Here is a 16,049-nt window from a genome sequence, read left to right as displayed (position 1 = left end):
ATTATGGTGACACAAAGACACAAAGACAGTGTCAGTGCAGTTGCCCAATAACAAAATAGGTCCACGGCCTCTAGAAAGTAATTCAAGTGATGAAACCTCTGTAGACTTTTAAAAATCGGTGTAGCTCTTAAACAAAGACCTCAGTATGTTGTCAGCTCCTGACATCTTTAGAAACTACAGGCAGTCACTTCCATGTTGTTGCAGTTCACCTCCCGGCCAGCGGCGGCAGCACCGAGGAGCTGCTGAGCGCCATGTTTGATTTTAGCTGGAATTCGCCTGCTTCTTGTCGAAATAAACTGTGTTTATCTTATTTTACTTTCTCCTGACATCGACTTGAATTCTCCTGAAGGGCCGATAGGGAGTTCGTGTTTCCTCCGCTGTGTTAATATTTTCATCTCTGATTATAAATAACAGCTTAATTAGCGTTAGTCGGCAGCAGCGGGTGTTTCGCGGGCGCAGCCGTCCAGGACTGTGGGAACGTCGTTTAACGCCCGCAGCTAACGAGCACAGCTAACATCGCGATAAGCCAAAGTCAGCGGCCGCCTGCTCCTGGAGGGTTTTCATTCTGAAGGAGTCCGTTCTTTGGACCCTTTTGGCGCCTTGGTTTGCGTTCCCGTCCCTTTACACAGACCTGCAGTAAACGGTACGTGTTTCTGTGTTTCTGTGAACGGTAACTGTTTAGTTTACGATTAGCAAGATAGCTTAACTACTAACGCTAGCTTCTAACGGCTAATGTTGCACGGTGCTCGCCTCTGATTGGCTGAATCGCTGTAAAAACACATCGATTAACACATCGCAAACAAACGTAACGTTAGCAGCTAACTTTGAAATACATTTTAACAATATGTGATGATTGAATTAATTGTTAATGGGATTGTTAATACATAATAATGCAGTGGGAGTCGGAATAATAACACAGCTGTGAGAACACAGTGATAAACCGCTAAACATCAGCTGGAGTCTTAAGTAACTATAATTAACAGCTGCTTTGTTGCTTTGCAAACACTTAACTTTGCCAGTCTTCATCAAAAACTGTAAAATCTTCCATCCTATGTTCTGGATGCATTACATAGCCGGTGAAGTGGACAGCCTTGTGCAGATACTTTAGTCCTTACTTCCAATAAAAGGACATGTTGGTGCTCCAGCATATTTGGGATAAAACTCTTTGTGTCATGTTGAAGAATAATGTTATTGCAAGGCCCACTTGGCCTTTCCAGAGCTTTTACAGCCACATCCAGTGGCCTTCTTCAGTGGATGAAGGTTGCTCAATATCTAGGAAGTGGTCATGGTCCAGAAGTCAGCAGACCTGCATCTGCAAGGTCCAAAATAACTTTCAGCACTTTTTGTCTGCCACTCTTTAAACGTATACGCTGAATATTTAGGCTTCATTTAATGTAGATAATGTCAATTAGATGTTCAGTATATCTACACAAAACATTACCTGCATGATTTAATGCACAGAAGGAGAGATGTCTTTCAGTACAAGAAAATCACTCCACCTTAACAACCAGGTATTTCCATTGAATATGCAAGATCATTATAATTACTTTATGTCAGACATGATGAGAGGGAAGCAGATTACTGCAGGGACACAGTAAAATGGGTTGCTTTCTGAGTAGTAGTTTTATTAGCCTACTTATTTCACAGAGATGGACAATTTGAGAGTCAAGTCATGGCATGAAATATTAAGCTATCATATAAACCTACAGAAGACAAGAAACCACAGAGTGTTAAAGTCAGTGCTCAGTACAAGGCCCAAAGTTCAACCACCAGCGAATGAGTCCTTATCTCAGTTAACTCTCCACATGAGTCCAGATCTCAAACAAACATACTCAGTTTCAGTCGGACAAAAGTTTGCTATCGAAAATAAAACCAAGTGACGGCTCTTGTGTCTCTTGGACAAGCTTATTGATTGTCCGACAACACCGGACTTATCTCTCGTAGTCTGGCCGGTGCTGCGCTGGCTGTCACCCAGGACTGGTGAGTTTGGTTTGAAACGCTGCCACAATACACTAACCTTGCCACATGTGTCTTTCTGTTGTGCGTTTTTCCTGTCTGCCAAATTGGCGGATTGCCCGACGATGTCACCCGCCACTGCCAACAGCTTACCCACTTATCATAGGACGGTAACACAACTTTAACTCACTGCATCATGGGTGCTACGAGTCCAATAATAACAGTCATTTCAGTTTCCACCAGTAAGTTTAAGGCACACAGTTTTTCACACTGAGATTACCAAACCAACAGAGCATAAAGAATATTTAAGACTAACTCGATACATAAAGTGTGGAACACTACCCTTAGTCAGCACCTCTATACTAGATATGATCAATCTATCTTTATCAACAGGCTATGTATCACAGTACTTTAAAGTAGCTGTAATTAAACCTCTTCTGAAAAAGCCCCAACTTGATCCGGATGTTTTAGCCAACTATAGACCTATATCTAACCTTCCCTTTCTCTCTAAGGTTCTGGAGAAAGCAGTTGCTAAACAGCTGTGTGACTTTCTACAGAGCAATAGTTTATTTGAGGATTTTCAGTCAGGATTTAGAGCTCATCATAGCACAGAGACAGCACTGGTGAAAATTACTAATGACCTCCTTATTGCATCAGACAAAGGACTTGTCTCTGTAGTGGTTTTATTAGATCTTAGTGCTGCATTTGATACCATTGACCATCAGATCCTATTGCAGAGACTGGAATATTTCATTGGCATTAAAGGAACCGCTCTAAGCTGGTTTAAGTCCTATTTATCAGATCGATTTCAGTTTGTACATGTTAACGATGAGTCCTCCATGCACGCCAAAGTTACTCATGGAGTTCCTCAAGGATCTGTCCTTGGACCAATCCTCTTCACTTTATATATGCTTCCTTTAGGCAATATTATCAGGAAACATTCCATAAGCTTTCACTGTTATGCAGATGATACTCAGTTATATCTATCGATCAAGCCAGATGAAACTCATCAGTTAGCTAAACTTCAAATGTGCCTTCAGGATGTTAAAACCTGGATGACCTGTAATTTTCTAATGTTAAACTCAGATAAAACTGAAGTTATTGTTCTGGGGCCTAAGCACCTCCGTGACGCATTATCTAAAGATATAGTTTCCCTGGATGGCATCGCCCTGGCCTCCAGCACCACTGTGAGGAATCTTGGAGTTATCTTTGATCAGGACATGTCGTTTAAGTCTCACATTAAGCAAATTTCAAGGACCGCCTTTTTTCACCTACGTAATATTGCGAAAATCAGGAACATCCTGTCTAAAAATGATGCAGAAAAACTAGTCCATGCATTTGTTACTTCTAGGCTGGATTACTGCAATTCCTTATTATCAGGCTGCTCGAAAAAGTCCATTAAGACTCTTCAGCTGATCCAGAATGCTGCAGCACGTGTTCTGACAGGAACCAGGAAAAGAGATCACATTTCTCCTGTTTTAGCTTCTCTGCATTGGCTTCCAGTAAAATCCAGAATAGAATTTAAAATCATTCTTCTTACCTACAAAGCTCTTAATGGTCAGGCACCATCTTATCTTAAAGAGCTCATAGTACCTTACTACCCCACCAGAGCACTGCGCTCCCAGAATGCAGGGTTACTTGTGGTTCCTAGAGTCTCCAAAAGTAGACTAGGAGCCAGAGCGTTCAGCTATCAAGCTCCTCTCCTGTGGAACCAGGTTCCAGTTTGGGTTCAGGAGGCAGACACCATCTCCACATTTAAGAGTAGGCTTAAGACTTTCCTCTTTGATAAAGCTTATAGTTAGGGCTGGCTCAGGTGAGTCCTGAACCATCCCTTAGTTATGCTGCTATAGGCCTAGACTGCCGGGGGATTTCCCATGATGCACTGAGCTCCTCTCTCCTCTACTTCCTCTCCCTCTGTATGCAACCTCATCCCATTATTGCATGTTACTAACACAACTTCTCCCCTTTCTGGTAGTCTTGTGCTTTCTTGTCTCTCTCCTCTCTCCTATCACTTCCTGCAGGTTTTCTGGCTCTGGAGCTGTGGAGTCTGGATCTGTGGTTGCGGGTCACCTGCTGCCCCCGTGTTCCTGCTCGACACCCTCTGCTGCAACGACTATTGTTGCTAGTCTTATTGTTATTATTGTTATTATAATCATTAACATTACGATGGTTACCATTAACACTACTATAAATATCTGTACCATTTTTCATTTAGTCCATAGCAACATTACCTTCACTGTGTGTATATTGTGTAGGCTGCCTCCCTCCTCTCTCTCTCTCCTTACATCTCTCTCTCTCTCTCCTTACATCTCTCCCTCTCTCTCCTTCACCCCCAACCGGTCGAGGCAGATGGCCGCCCACCCTGAGCCATGGTTCTGCTCGAGGTTTCTGCCTCTTAAAAGGAAGTTTTTCCTTGCCTCTGTCTCCTAGTGCTGCTCTTGGTGGGAACTGTTGGGCTTCTGTAAATATCATCACAGAGTACGGTCTAGACCTGCTCTTTATGAAAAGCGCTGTGAGATAACTGTTGTTGTGATTTGGCGCTATATAAATAAAATTGAATTGAATTGAACATTGAAACTACTGAGCTTCCTTAAGAAGATGTTGAAAGCGTTTTCTAAGTTTCCTGCACAGAGCCCTGACCTCAACCACACGGTCAAAGACCACGTTCTGGGAGGTGAACTGGAACTAACCTTTTATAATTGTTCACGCATCACTTAAACCTCCAAATTCCCAGAACCAAACCAAGGACACAACCTCAGTGTCCTCACAGCCCTGACCAGGACGTGTCCTTATTTTCAGAGGCCTTGAGGAGACCCGTCCATCTTCGGGAGGAGCAGAGCATGAGGAGATGAATGGAGTGACGGAGGAAGAAGAACAAAGCGGAGAGGACGGTCAGCAGCTTCCTGCTGAAGGTCAGCAGTTGTTTCTTTCTCCACACGAAGCCGGTGTTCTGACAATTTATGCTACCATAGCAGATGCTCCCACTGCTGAATCATTTTAAATTACACCACGTCTCACTCCCTGTGTAAAAACCAGACAAAACTGGACATTGCTTGGAGAAAAGAAAGCGAGGAGGTTGAACTACCTGGTGAGTTCAGAAAACATGTCTGTAACTTTATTCCAGCTGTCGTTGGTCTTTACTGTGAACAAGTTAGCATAGCATAGCCCTGATCGATCCGAACTCCCTTCAGAAAACAAACATTTTAGAAGCTGTTGTCCTGCTGACAGACCTGACAAAGCATGAATTCATATGTTTAACAAATCTGCATCATGTAGTAGTTATTTCGGCATTAGTTTGATCCGTTTATTGCTAATAAATCACAGCAAAATGTTTACTTTGGGTTCATACAGCTGTAGTAATGGCGAGTCGTGTTTATCCACGTTATCACATTGTGTGTGTGTGTAACACTTACAGCGAATGTACTCACGCGAGGAAAGCGTCGCGAGGCGAAAAATTGTTTGAAAGTTTGGTCTGAAAGCCGCAGAAGAATATGTGAAACATATTTTGCCACTCTGCTGGAACATATCTATTTTTAATACCCCAAAGACCGAAAAATGTCTTAATTCTATTTATTTAAACGTTGTAAATAAAGGAGAAAAAAGTTCTCTGCTCTGGTGAATTATTACTACACGCCAGATTCATCTAATTTCAGCCACAGTCTCGACAGACTGCCCGACAGCAAGGTTTCATAGATTTATGGGTGTGGAGACGGAGATCAAGATTGTGGGTCATGAACATGCCCAGAACCGCTCAGTAGCACATCTCCATTGGTAGCATAAATCAACAGAACACCTTTTTTTTTTATTTTCTCTCTCTTTTTACTGTTAACATGTGAAAAAAATCCCTTTTTGTAAAGATCCCTGTTCACACTAAAACAGGTAAACAACAGGTCGAAGCAGTAGAGGCTTAGTTTTCTGTACAGATTAAACAAATGAGCTATAACGAGTCAACCAGGGAGCGTTAAAGCTGCTGGTAGGTGGATTTTATCATTTAAGTGTCTCCGTGTGGTGTTATTTGTGTGTCAGTGTAACTTCTAAATGCTGTTTTGCTGCCTTTCTTGCCAGTTGTCCCTTTTATTACTAATAGATTACATTCTAATGGGCTTCTGCCTGGTTAAAAAAAATAAAATATTCCTGATAAATGGATAATTCTTGAACCTTAAGAATATTAACGTCAGTATCCTTTCCTACAGGAGAGGCCTCCAACATCGAGACACCAGAAAAACCTGCGTCAAAACAAGGCAGCCGTCGGTCAAAATGCCGTCACCGCTGCTCACTATGCGGCAGGGAGTTCTCTCGTCCGTCTCGGCTGGCGGAACACATGGTCGTGCACTCTGGCGAGAAACCTCACAGCTGCTTGTTATGCGGGAAGCGCTTCGCCAAGAAGAAGAATCTGGCGATTCACCAGAGAGTACACACCGGCGAGAAGCCGTACTCGTGCCCAGACTGCGGGGTCAGCTATTCCCAGCCGGGCTGCCTGCGGCGGCACCGGCTCGGACACGCTGCAGAGAAGCCCCACCAATGCTCGGTGTGCGGCCGCGGCTTCATTCAGCGGCGCCATCTCGTACAGCATGAGCGGACGCACACCGGAGAGAGGCCGTTCTCCTGCCCGCTGTGCCCCAAACGCTTCGCCTCCAGGACGGGCCTCGTCGATCACAAGAAAAGCCACGCAGTGGAGAACCTGCACTCCTGCTCGGTCTGCGAGAAGGTTTTCTCCACGCCGTCGTCTTTCAGGGACCACGTTAGGCTCCACACGGGACAGAAGCCTCACCCCTGCTCGTTGTGCGGCAAGAGCTTCAACCGGCCCGGCCTGCTGAGGAAACACCTGCAGAAACACACAGAGGACAGCGATGTGCTCCAAGCTGCTGCCAGCAAGGTGAGTGGGCGGAAACACTAAATCCAGTCGTAGCGCTGCAACTAATGACTCCTTTTGTTGTCAGAGTTAATCTGTTGATTATTTTCTCCGTTAGTTCAGTGTTTCCCAGAGCCCAGGATGATGTCCTCAAATGTCCCAAAGATGTTCAGTTTACTGTCACAAAGGAGGAAACAAACCAGGAAATATTTACATTTAAGAAATTTGCCTTTTCTCTCTTGGATTAGTCTTTGCAGCTCTTTGACTTGTTTGTCACTGGACAGCTTGTTGTACTTCTACCACTGAACCGGCTACTAACGGGTGACAACATCCACAGGGGCTGTGTGCGTCCATTTCCAAAACTTTCTTAATCCAACGTGCCAACATTCACACCAGCGTACGATGGGATTGGTCAGCTGTGCAGAGGTGACCCTTACTTGAACCCTGGCGAGCTCTGCCTGCGTCCAGTCGCTCCACAGATTTACATCCTCCCTGCGAATCATTCACGTTCCCTTTTCAGCCTCTGCCGCACCTGCTAAAGTCTTTTAAAGCTAAGCTAGCGCTCCAGAGCCAAATTATTTTGATTGACTGTAAACATTATTTTTTAAATGTGGCCCTTATCACACTCCAGGGTGAACTGGAAATAATACGATTGTCACATGACGGCACGCTGTTGTACAGAAGGAAACACGGAGGCCACAGAGGTTAGCGACTACAGTTTAATTTTTAAGTTGATTTCAGGTGGATGAAAGGGACTTGGAGAGCAGATGAGAAAATTTGTCCACTGATTTCCTCCGTTACTGCCGTCCTCCACGTTTGCGTTCATCGCTGCTCCCGCACGCTGGTATTATGACGGCGGTCGAGTGACTACAGAGTCACGTGACCTGCAATCTGACTAACCAGACTGAGGTAGCATCTTTTAAAATCCGACATGTATCTGATTTCTACGACAGTGGCTCAAATCTAAGCAGGAAATGATCAGAGTCCATGTGACGTGTGTGGAAAGGTTTGGTCTGCGCTCTGAATGCAGCCTTAAACCTCCGGAGGAAACGCATCATCGCTGCTTCCTGTGCAGCAAAGGTTTCTCCACCGCCCGAGAAGCTGCAGCAGCACGAGCAGCTCCACCAAGAAAGCTCAAGAGATTAGTTGATTAAGCGATCAGCAGGAAATGAATCTGCAGCTGCACCGACCAGCCATAACATTATGACCACCTGCCTGCCGGAGGAATGGACTCAACTGTTTCAGCTGTTTGACCTACAGTAGCTGTTCCGTTGGATCGGACTACACAGGCCAGCCTTCGCTCTTCACGTGCATCAGTGAGCCTTGGCCGTCCATGACCCCGTTGTCGGTTGGACCACTTCTGACCCCTGCAGACCGGGTTGGAGATGCCCTGACCCAGTCGTCTAGCCATCCCACTTTGGTCCTTGTCAAAGTCGATCAAATCCTCACGCTGCCCATTTTTCCTGCTTCTAACACATCAACTCTGAGGACGCAATGTTCACCTGCTGCCTCATAAATAGAGTCTAGGCGCCCACCCCCCGCCCCCCCCACCCCCACCCCCCCGCCCGTCCTCCCCATGGGACCTTATTTTGAAAAAAACATGTAGGGTAGGGAATGGCGAGAGATAACTAATGTTTTGATCCTGTTCGCCGTTCCCTGAGTTCCCCACTGCCTGATACCGGCCGATACCTGCAGTCTTTCTTCAGAATTGCGTACCTCACCTTTTAATGAGTATGTTCTAAGTTCAAGAACAGGTTCACTACTGTCAAAGCTGAACTAACCTCACTGCTGTTTGTCGTTACAGAAACCAGACGAGTCGCTCGATGGCGGCAGCGTGGCGGCAGTTTCTGCGGGGAGCTGCGGTCTGAACGGGCTGCAGGAGCTGAAGGTCGAGAGCAGAAACGATAATGACGAGGAAGAAGACGTGCTGCGTTCACTGACCGGTCAGAGCACCCAGCCTACCTGCACCTCAGACATGATAGACTGAAATAATTACATTTTATACAAGCAGGTGCGAAGAATCACATTTAATGAAGTCGCAGAGGACAAACCGGTTTCTAAGGCTGCGTTCAGACTTCAGGCCAAAGTGACCCCAAATCTAATTTTTATGACAGTGTGAACATGGAATCTGATCTTTTCCAGTTCGGATTTGGGCCACTTCCATATGTGGTACATACAGATCGGACACTCGGGTCGCATTTGATGCGACTTTGACGTCACTCTAGAGCAGCTGCTGTCACAGCTCCACAAAAAGCCATAATTGAACATGTGGCTCTCTTTCTTCTCTACATCTGCTCACAGATTCCCTTTCTTACACCTGAAATCCACCGGACCGTTTATGCTACTTGTTGGGGAGAAATGTGACCCGTGAGAGGACAAATGAGAAACGGGAGTCTCCCGTGCAAATTTGGAGCAAGTAGGAGCTAACTGGAGCTAACCTCTGTGGCTCTGTTCACTTCTGTACAACAGCTGCTGCTGCGCACGCGGGTCACTTTCAGGCCGCGGACAGTTTACACTAGTGTTGTAGTTAAGGCCGCCCAAACCGAGACCAAGACCAGTTCCCCACATTACATGACACACAATAAAATGTGGAACGAGATCACAGGTGCTTCTCAAACTGATCTGAAAGATCCAGATTCCCATTAAAACACCCACATACAAACACTAAGAGCTGAAATCAACGTAAGCATCTTTATTCAACTCTCCTTATCCATGTTTACCATCGCGGGGAGGGGGGGCAGTCGTTAACGGGAACAACACATTTTTATTTAGGGTTGTTGGTTTCATCTGAAGCAATAAGTTTTCCATCCAATCAAAGAGAGGATGTAAAAGCAATTTATTGATGTTCCCAAAGTTATGGTCTTGACTGGTCTTGAAATTAAATCTCGAGTCCTCAATGACCGAGACAAGAAGTGGTCTGAAGACCGGTCTCGAGTAAACAACACTAGTTCACGCTGGAGTCTGATATGGACCACAATTAAGCAACAATCTGAACTGTCAAACAAAAAAAATCAGATCTGGGAAAGAAATTTGAATTGAGCATTAAGGCCTACAGAGTGAACGTAGGCTAACTCTTCTTTGCCAGAGAACATTTTAAAACCTGACAAACTGAAGATAATCTGCAAACAAAGAATTTAGATTCACTTTTTCCATCCAAATGTGTTAAAAATTTTGGTTTATGCTCGCCACACATCCCGGAAAGACCTCTTCTACTGACTCCAGGAAGTGGGTCAATAACATGAAACAGCATTTCCTGCCTGAGTCCTGCTGATGCTGAACCTTATTCCTGTGTTGGTGTTTGTAGACGGGGGTCCCAGCGGCGTGACGAAGCTCCACAGCTGCTCCGTCTGTGGGAAGAGCTACCCGAAGCTGTCCAGGCTCAGACAGCACTTCAAGATCCACGCCAAGGAGAAGCTGCACCGCTGCTCGTTGTGCGAGAAGGCTTTCACCACCACGACCAACCTGAGAGCCCACGAGAAGACCCACATGACCAACAAACCTCACCCCTGCAGAATCTGCCCCAGGAGCTTCCTGAGGCCCTGCCTGCTGCGCAAACACATGAGGATCCACGTCAGGGACGGACTCATCGCCGACTCTGCTGACATAGTGAGACCACGGCTTTACTGTGCACTTTTTTCATCACTGTGCACATGAAATCACACATTCTTTTCTATTTCATAAGAAGTCAGGACAGATTTTACAAAATAAGGCAAGGGGAGCATATTTCTATCTCACTATTTTAATTCTCCTTCGTTCTCCACTTTATTTTACTGTTCACTCACTACTTGAATCTTGCTCACCACGCACCTGCAAACACACCTGCTGGCCCCGCCTCAGCATTACTGATAGTCCCCGAAAAGACACAGAACCCGTCTTCTGGACTTTTCTGTCTTTACTGCAGCAGGCTCGATAATAACGTAGCCTGTGTCCACTTCCTGTAGCCTCATATATAACTCTCCTCTTTTAAAGTGGGTCGCCAAATATACCTGGGCGGCTGTTACTGTACCTGGGCGGTAGGGCTGCACGATATTGGAAAAAACCAACATGTTTTTATAGCCTGAATACTTTTGAGTGCAAACTATCCTTTCTTTGATGCAGTAAACATATATTCAAAGATTAAAAAAGAGCAGCTAAACACCAGCCCTCTGGGTGGTTTACAAAAGTTCTCTCTGCAACGAAATCCACTGTTTCAATGGTTTTCTCCTGGTAATCACCTATTTTTAAGTTGACGTCAACAACTAATGGGGGCGGGGCCTGCGTTAGTGTTATTGTGATTAGTTAGTAATATTGTAATTTAGGGCTGCAGCTAACGATGATTTTACTACTTTTGCTTGCAAAGAATTAGCGTCCACGCTTTTTAGTAATCGAATGAATCGTTTGAGCCCTAAAGTGATTGGTGGATCGCTCTGCGTGCAGAGTCTGCTTGTCACTCACTAGCAACAAGCTCTGTGAATCCAAGAACCCTTCAGGCGGAGTAAATGATGCTGCTGACAGACTTCTCTTGTAGATTATTCATGGAAAATGCGTGCAGGTTTTCCTTTTGTATCGAGCAGCACTTAAGTTCAGGGGGTTGAGTTCGTTTGACTTGCTGGACTTTGGATTGTTCTGCGATGTGACTATCGCGCAAGGGCGCATTGTGCAGCTGTTAATATACCTGGGCGGCCTGCATAAGTGAAGTCTATTTGTGGGAAACACTGTAGGATGAAACTCCTCATTGTTGTTATTGATTTTGAGCAGCCAGCTCTTGTTTTTTTATTTGCTCCATGTCCTTTGTGTCGTATTATAGGCAGAAATGTTCATTTTGGGCCGATTGCCACCGACATGCCAACATTACCCTGCATCCCTAACTAGCTCAACTAGTTTCAGCTTTTTCTATAGTGAACATTTAAGAGCTCTGATTAAGGGTGCAACAGATCACAAAACTCGAGGTTCAGATCGTTCCGTGGTTTTGGGTACAAGATCGGATCCTTTCAAAAATATAAACTTATCCGTTACACCACTAGCTCTGATGCTAACTCATCAGGTAGGTTATTAACACTGAAGAACATGAAGGAATATTGTATTAACACATGTTTTAAAGATCCAACCACAAAACTTTCTGCGTTCTGATATCATATTGTTGTAATAACAAACACACACTGACCGGTCACCATGATGATTATATCAGTTAAATGAGCAGCTGGTCTGATCTAATCAGCTCTGTCAGTGCCTCAGATCTTCGTCAGGTTATTAAACTGAACAAATGCAGGTCAAGGTGATCCACACATGTCCACTTCCTGTGTAGACAGGAAGTTAAAAGACAAAACTTGCGTGAGGTCAGTCAGACGGAGGGAGTCTTTGGGTCACTTCTCCTTCATGTAGTGCAGGAAAGTGAAAATATAAAAGAACAATTTTGACGTTTTGAGTGGAAACTGATGATGTGATGTCGCCTGTTTCAGGAGTTCTGGCTCAACATGAAGACGGAGGAGGAGGAGGAAGAGATGACGACGACGACGATGGAGGAGGAAGAGGAAGTAGGGATGACGACGGAGGAGGAAAAAGGGGAGGGAGGGATGACGATGGAGGAGGAGGAAGGTCTGAACAAGCAGGTATTATATTCAGCGTTTGTGCTTTTAGGTGCTCAGAAAAAGTCGAAGTTTTTCCACGACATCATGTGACGTGATGAAAGCTCCAGAACAGCTGCTAAATTTACGTTTACTCTATTAGCTGACGCGTATTTCAAAAGTGACTTACAGTTGCTTTACATGTCAGCAAAGTGCTTTCAAGTCTGACGCTGTAGACCCAGATGGACCTCGAGGTGAGATTGATTTGTTTAACGATGTCTCCAGGACTCAGAAGACCTTTCTACCTCCACCGAGTCCAGAACGCCACAGGACCGCTTGCTGTCGGAGGAGGACAACGGCGAAGAAAAGGAGGAGGGAGACGTCAGCGGGTTGATCAACTCTGATGGCGAGGAAGAGGACTGGAGGCCGGCGCTTATCGGTATGTCATCACTTCTCTGTGCATAAACACAAGAACATTATAATGATTGGTGCAGTGAGCTCAACTTTTTATTAACATATTTTCAAATGATTCTTGTGTTTTGTTCTCTTTTATTCTGTGACTTTCATTCTCATACCTGATAATATTATATAATCTAGTATCAGTTTTATTGGGACTGTGCACCCTATCCAGAGTCTGTCCATACAAAAGGATTGCTTAAAGGGATACTTTGCACTTGTTGTTAAATTAAGCAAATATTTCCTCGTGCGTCGCCAGCTCTGTGTTTGTTGTGTGCTCAGAAAAAAAAAAAAAAATCCTGTTCCCCTCCACAGCCCTGGGTCTGTAAATTAAGCACAAACAGTTCTGAGCGAGCAGCAGGTGTCGGTGGCGCTCGAAGCAGTGGGAGGGAGAACGTAATCAACCAGCTGTACATTCGAAAATGCTGGACTCATTACGGGACTTTAGCTGTGAAGATGACTGAGAAACAGCCACAGAGGGGGAAGATCTGAGGGATTGTGAAACGAGTTATATGACCAGGCGAGGGGAAGACCTGTGTTAACATCTGTGAGGAGTTTCAGTGCTGAATAAATCTACGAGATTAGAAAGGTTTTAAAATCTGTTTCTGCTGGACAGGTGAGTAACGTTAGCTTAGCTGTTCCACATAAACCGCTTCAGTGTTATTCTCTTATCTGTCTGCTGTCATGTTTGTGATGATCCCAGCTGGTTAGCTTTTAGCTCAGTGTGTGAGGAATAGACTGAGCGAGTGTGTGAACGGGTGAATAGAGAGAAACGAGTCAGCACCTTGTTCAGCAGTAAACGTTAGGGGTGTAACGCGTTTCGGTTCAGGACTTTCAGAACGGTGAGCATGTGCACCGAATGCAGTCTTTAACGGCATTAAGCTTGTTTTATGTGTGGAACGTGTAAATTCCAAGTTTCCTCACGGACATATTAAGTGGCGGACCAAATCTCCAACTCTTTTTATCTGAGCAGCTGGGACTGATGATGCTCATAGACGGAATAAAAGAAGAAGAATGCTGCACTGTAATCCATATTATTATATATTTTTTATTATATTAGCTATATGTGGTATTGTTACCATGGCAATACCATGAGTTTGGGGGGAGGAGCTTCAGAAGGAGCAGTGAGGGGAAAGGGAATGTTTGTTTGGTTGGACTCAAATATCAAAAAACTCTCTACAGAATTGCACAGTATCACTTTAAGGATATTTAAAATACAGAGCGCTGCAGTTAAACGCTGTGTTCATTTCAAGCCTGCAGACAGTTTCTTTTCAGAGATTAAAGAAACTAAATTCTAAGAATCCCCTTCATGTCTCTGACAGAACAAGATGGCCGCTCAGAGAGCCAGGCAGACGGTGGCGGGAAGAAGAAGCACTGCTGTCCCGTCTGCGGTCGAGACTGCTTCAAGGCGTCGGCGCTGCAGAAACACCTGAGGATCCACTCGGGCGAGCGTCCCTTTCAGTGCCCCACCTGCAGGAAGAGCTTCACCCAGCACGTCCACATGACGGAGCACCAGAGGACCCACACCGGGGAGAAGCCCTACACCTGCACCGACTGCGGCAAGAGCTTCACCTTCTCCAGCGCCCTGCGCCGACACCAGCGGCTGCACACCGACGCCCGGCCGTACCAGTGCTCCGTCTGCCAGAGGACCTTCAAACAGCAGAGCTCGCTCAAGAGCCACCAGCTGACGCACTCGGGAGTCCGCTACCAGTGTCCGCTCTGCAGCAAGAGCTTCAGCCGCGCCCTCGAGCTCAGCTACCACGTGGACGTGCACTCGGGCGCCCGGCCGTACTTCTGCAACATCTGCAAGAAGAACCTGAGCGGAGCGCGGATCTTCCGCAACCACATGAGGAAACACAAGTCGCCAAAATCACCGCTGTCTCTGATGCAGCCAGCCGCGCCGGGAGACACGGAGACGAGCGAGTCACGAGACGACGGGGAGACTCAGCAGTCTGTATAAAGGAAAGCTCGTCACTCAGCAGAGGTTTCCAGGTAGACTAGATGAGCTGTAGGCTGATGGACCGGCGGACACTCAGAGTTTCATTTACAATGTTTTTAACTGTAGCATCAGTGCAAAACTTCACTTTATGTGGTGCTGAAGAACAGTTCAGTCCAAACACAGGGACTGAAAGAATGATCACCCTGCTAGCTAGCTAAACACAAATAAGCAGGGGTGTTTTATTAGAACGGGACCCTGGACTGAATGACGGTGGATGTTCAGTCCAGCAAGAATTGTTTGCATATAGCCAAACAAGTTTCTGTTAAAGGGAATAAATGTGAGCCAGGTGTCAGACACGGGGATGAAGGTCTCTGGGACTCGGGACACAGATCGTAGCACGGGTAGACGGAGTGTGAACGCAACGCATTGTCAACACCGACATCTGACGCGTCCGCCTGCTCCAGAACATTGATCCCTTCTTACGCCACAAAAGGTCAGTGTGCTGGATGTTGGACTCCAGGGCATCACCTGAGGTCCCGATGAAATCTGGAGGTCTCATGTTCTGTAAACTCAGTGCAGACTGAAGAAAACCCTGTTGTCTGTTAACCTCGAGCAGGGAGAGGGGCGGGGCCTGTATATGAGCCGTACCTCACCTGTTAACCTAATGAAGCCTACTACTTAACTTTTAGGTTATGTGGCCCACTGAATATGCTCCGTTGTGTTTCTCCTGCTGGCCCGTAAACTTCACGTTGTGGTGGCGTTGATTTGTTTTAATCGCTTTGAGGGAAACTTTTCAAATATAAAACCCCCCCAGATCAAAACTCATAAGAGAGAGAGTCGTATTTGACCTTGTTTGCAGTTGTGTCGCGTAAACATTTCCACTTTTTAGCCTGCAGGGGCTCAGTGCCTTGCTCAAGGACACTTCATAAGTTGATCAGTTAAGCCAGAGGAGGTTTGAGGCCTTTGTGCTGCTGCTGAGTGTCCGTATCACTACAGTCCTGTAGATGTAACCAAAGTATCGCATTTATTTATAGTAGAAATCACTGATGCTTTCATCATGCTCAATAAAGACGCTGAGACAAAAAACCTCCTGTCATCAAGTCTTTCACACCTCGGAAAATAAAGTTTAAATCCAGTTAACAGAAGAATAAAGTTTGTACTTGGTGCTCTTCAGCTCGCTCTTCTTTTTCTTTTGCACACTTATATTTCAGCTGGATTCTTGTCGGCGGCACAGACAAGAACTCGCAGCAGAGTTTCAGCCCTTCACCACCCGCCGTGAGCTTTTTACACTCCTGTGACGTTC

General features: G+C 45.6%; 1 protein-coding gene across 2 annotated transcripts; it reads left to right on the top strand.

Annotated features, from left to right (window-relative positions):
- Positions 1-220: 220 nt before the first annotated feature.
- LOC119898169 (zinc finger protein 420-like) lies at positions 221-15,832 on the top strand. Of its 2 annotated transcripts, none has more exons than XM_038712353.1 (8): positions 221-643; positions 4,756-4,868; positions 6,150-6,832; positions 8,613-8,751; positions 10,113-10,414; positions 12,247-12,396; positions 12,637-12,790; positions 14,130-15,832. In XM_038712353.1, the coding sequence occupies exons 2-8, from the start codon at positions 4,805-4,807 to the stop codon at positions 14,765-14,767; spliced, it is 2,130 nt and encodes a 709-aa protein (XP_038568281.1). In that variant the 5' UTR covers positions 221-643; positions 4,756-4,804; the 3' UTR covers positions 14,768-15,832. The 2 variants fall into 2 exon arrangements, with proteins under 2 accessions (XP_038568281.1, XP_038568282.1); XM_038712354.1 differs by lacking the exon at positions 221-643 and adding an exon at positions 1,961-1,980.
- The last annotated feature ends 217 nt before the right edge of the window (positions 15,833-16,049 follow it).

The sequence above is a fragment of the Micropterus salmoides genome, unplaced genomic scaffold (genome assembly GCF_014851395.1).
Source record: "Micropterus salmoides isolate LMB-PRFRI ecotype aquatic unplaced genomic scaffold, ASM1485139v1 Ms_hic_scaffold_11, whole genome shotgun sequence".
NCBI classification, from domain to species: Eukaryota; Metazoa; Chordata; class Actinopteri; order Centrarchiformes; family Centrarchidae; genus Micropterus; species Micropterus salmoides.
This window is presented reverse-complemented; position numbering and strand designations above follow the sequence as displayed.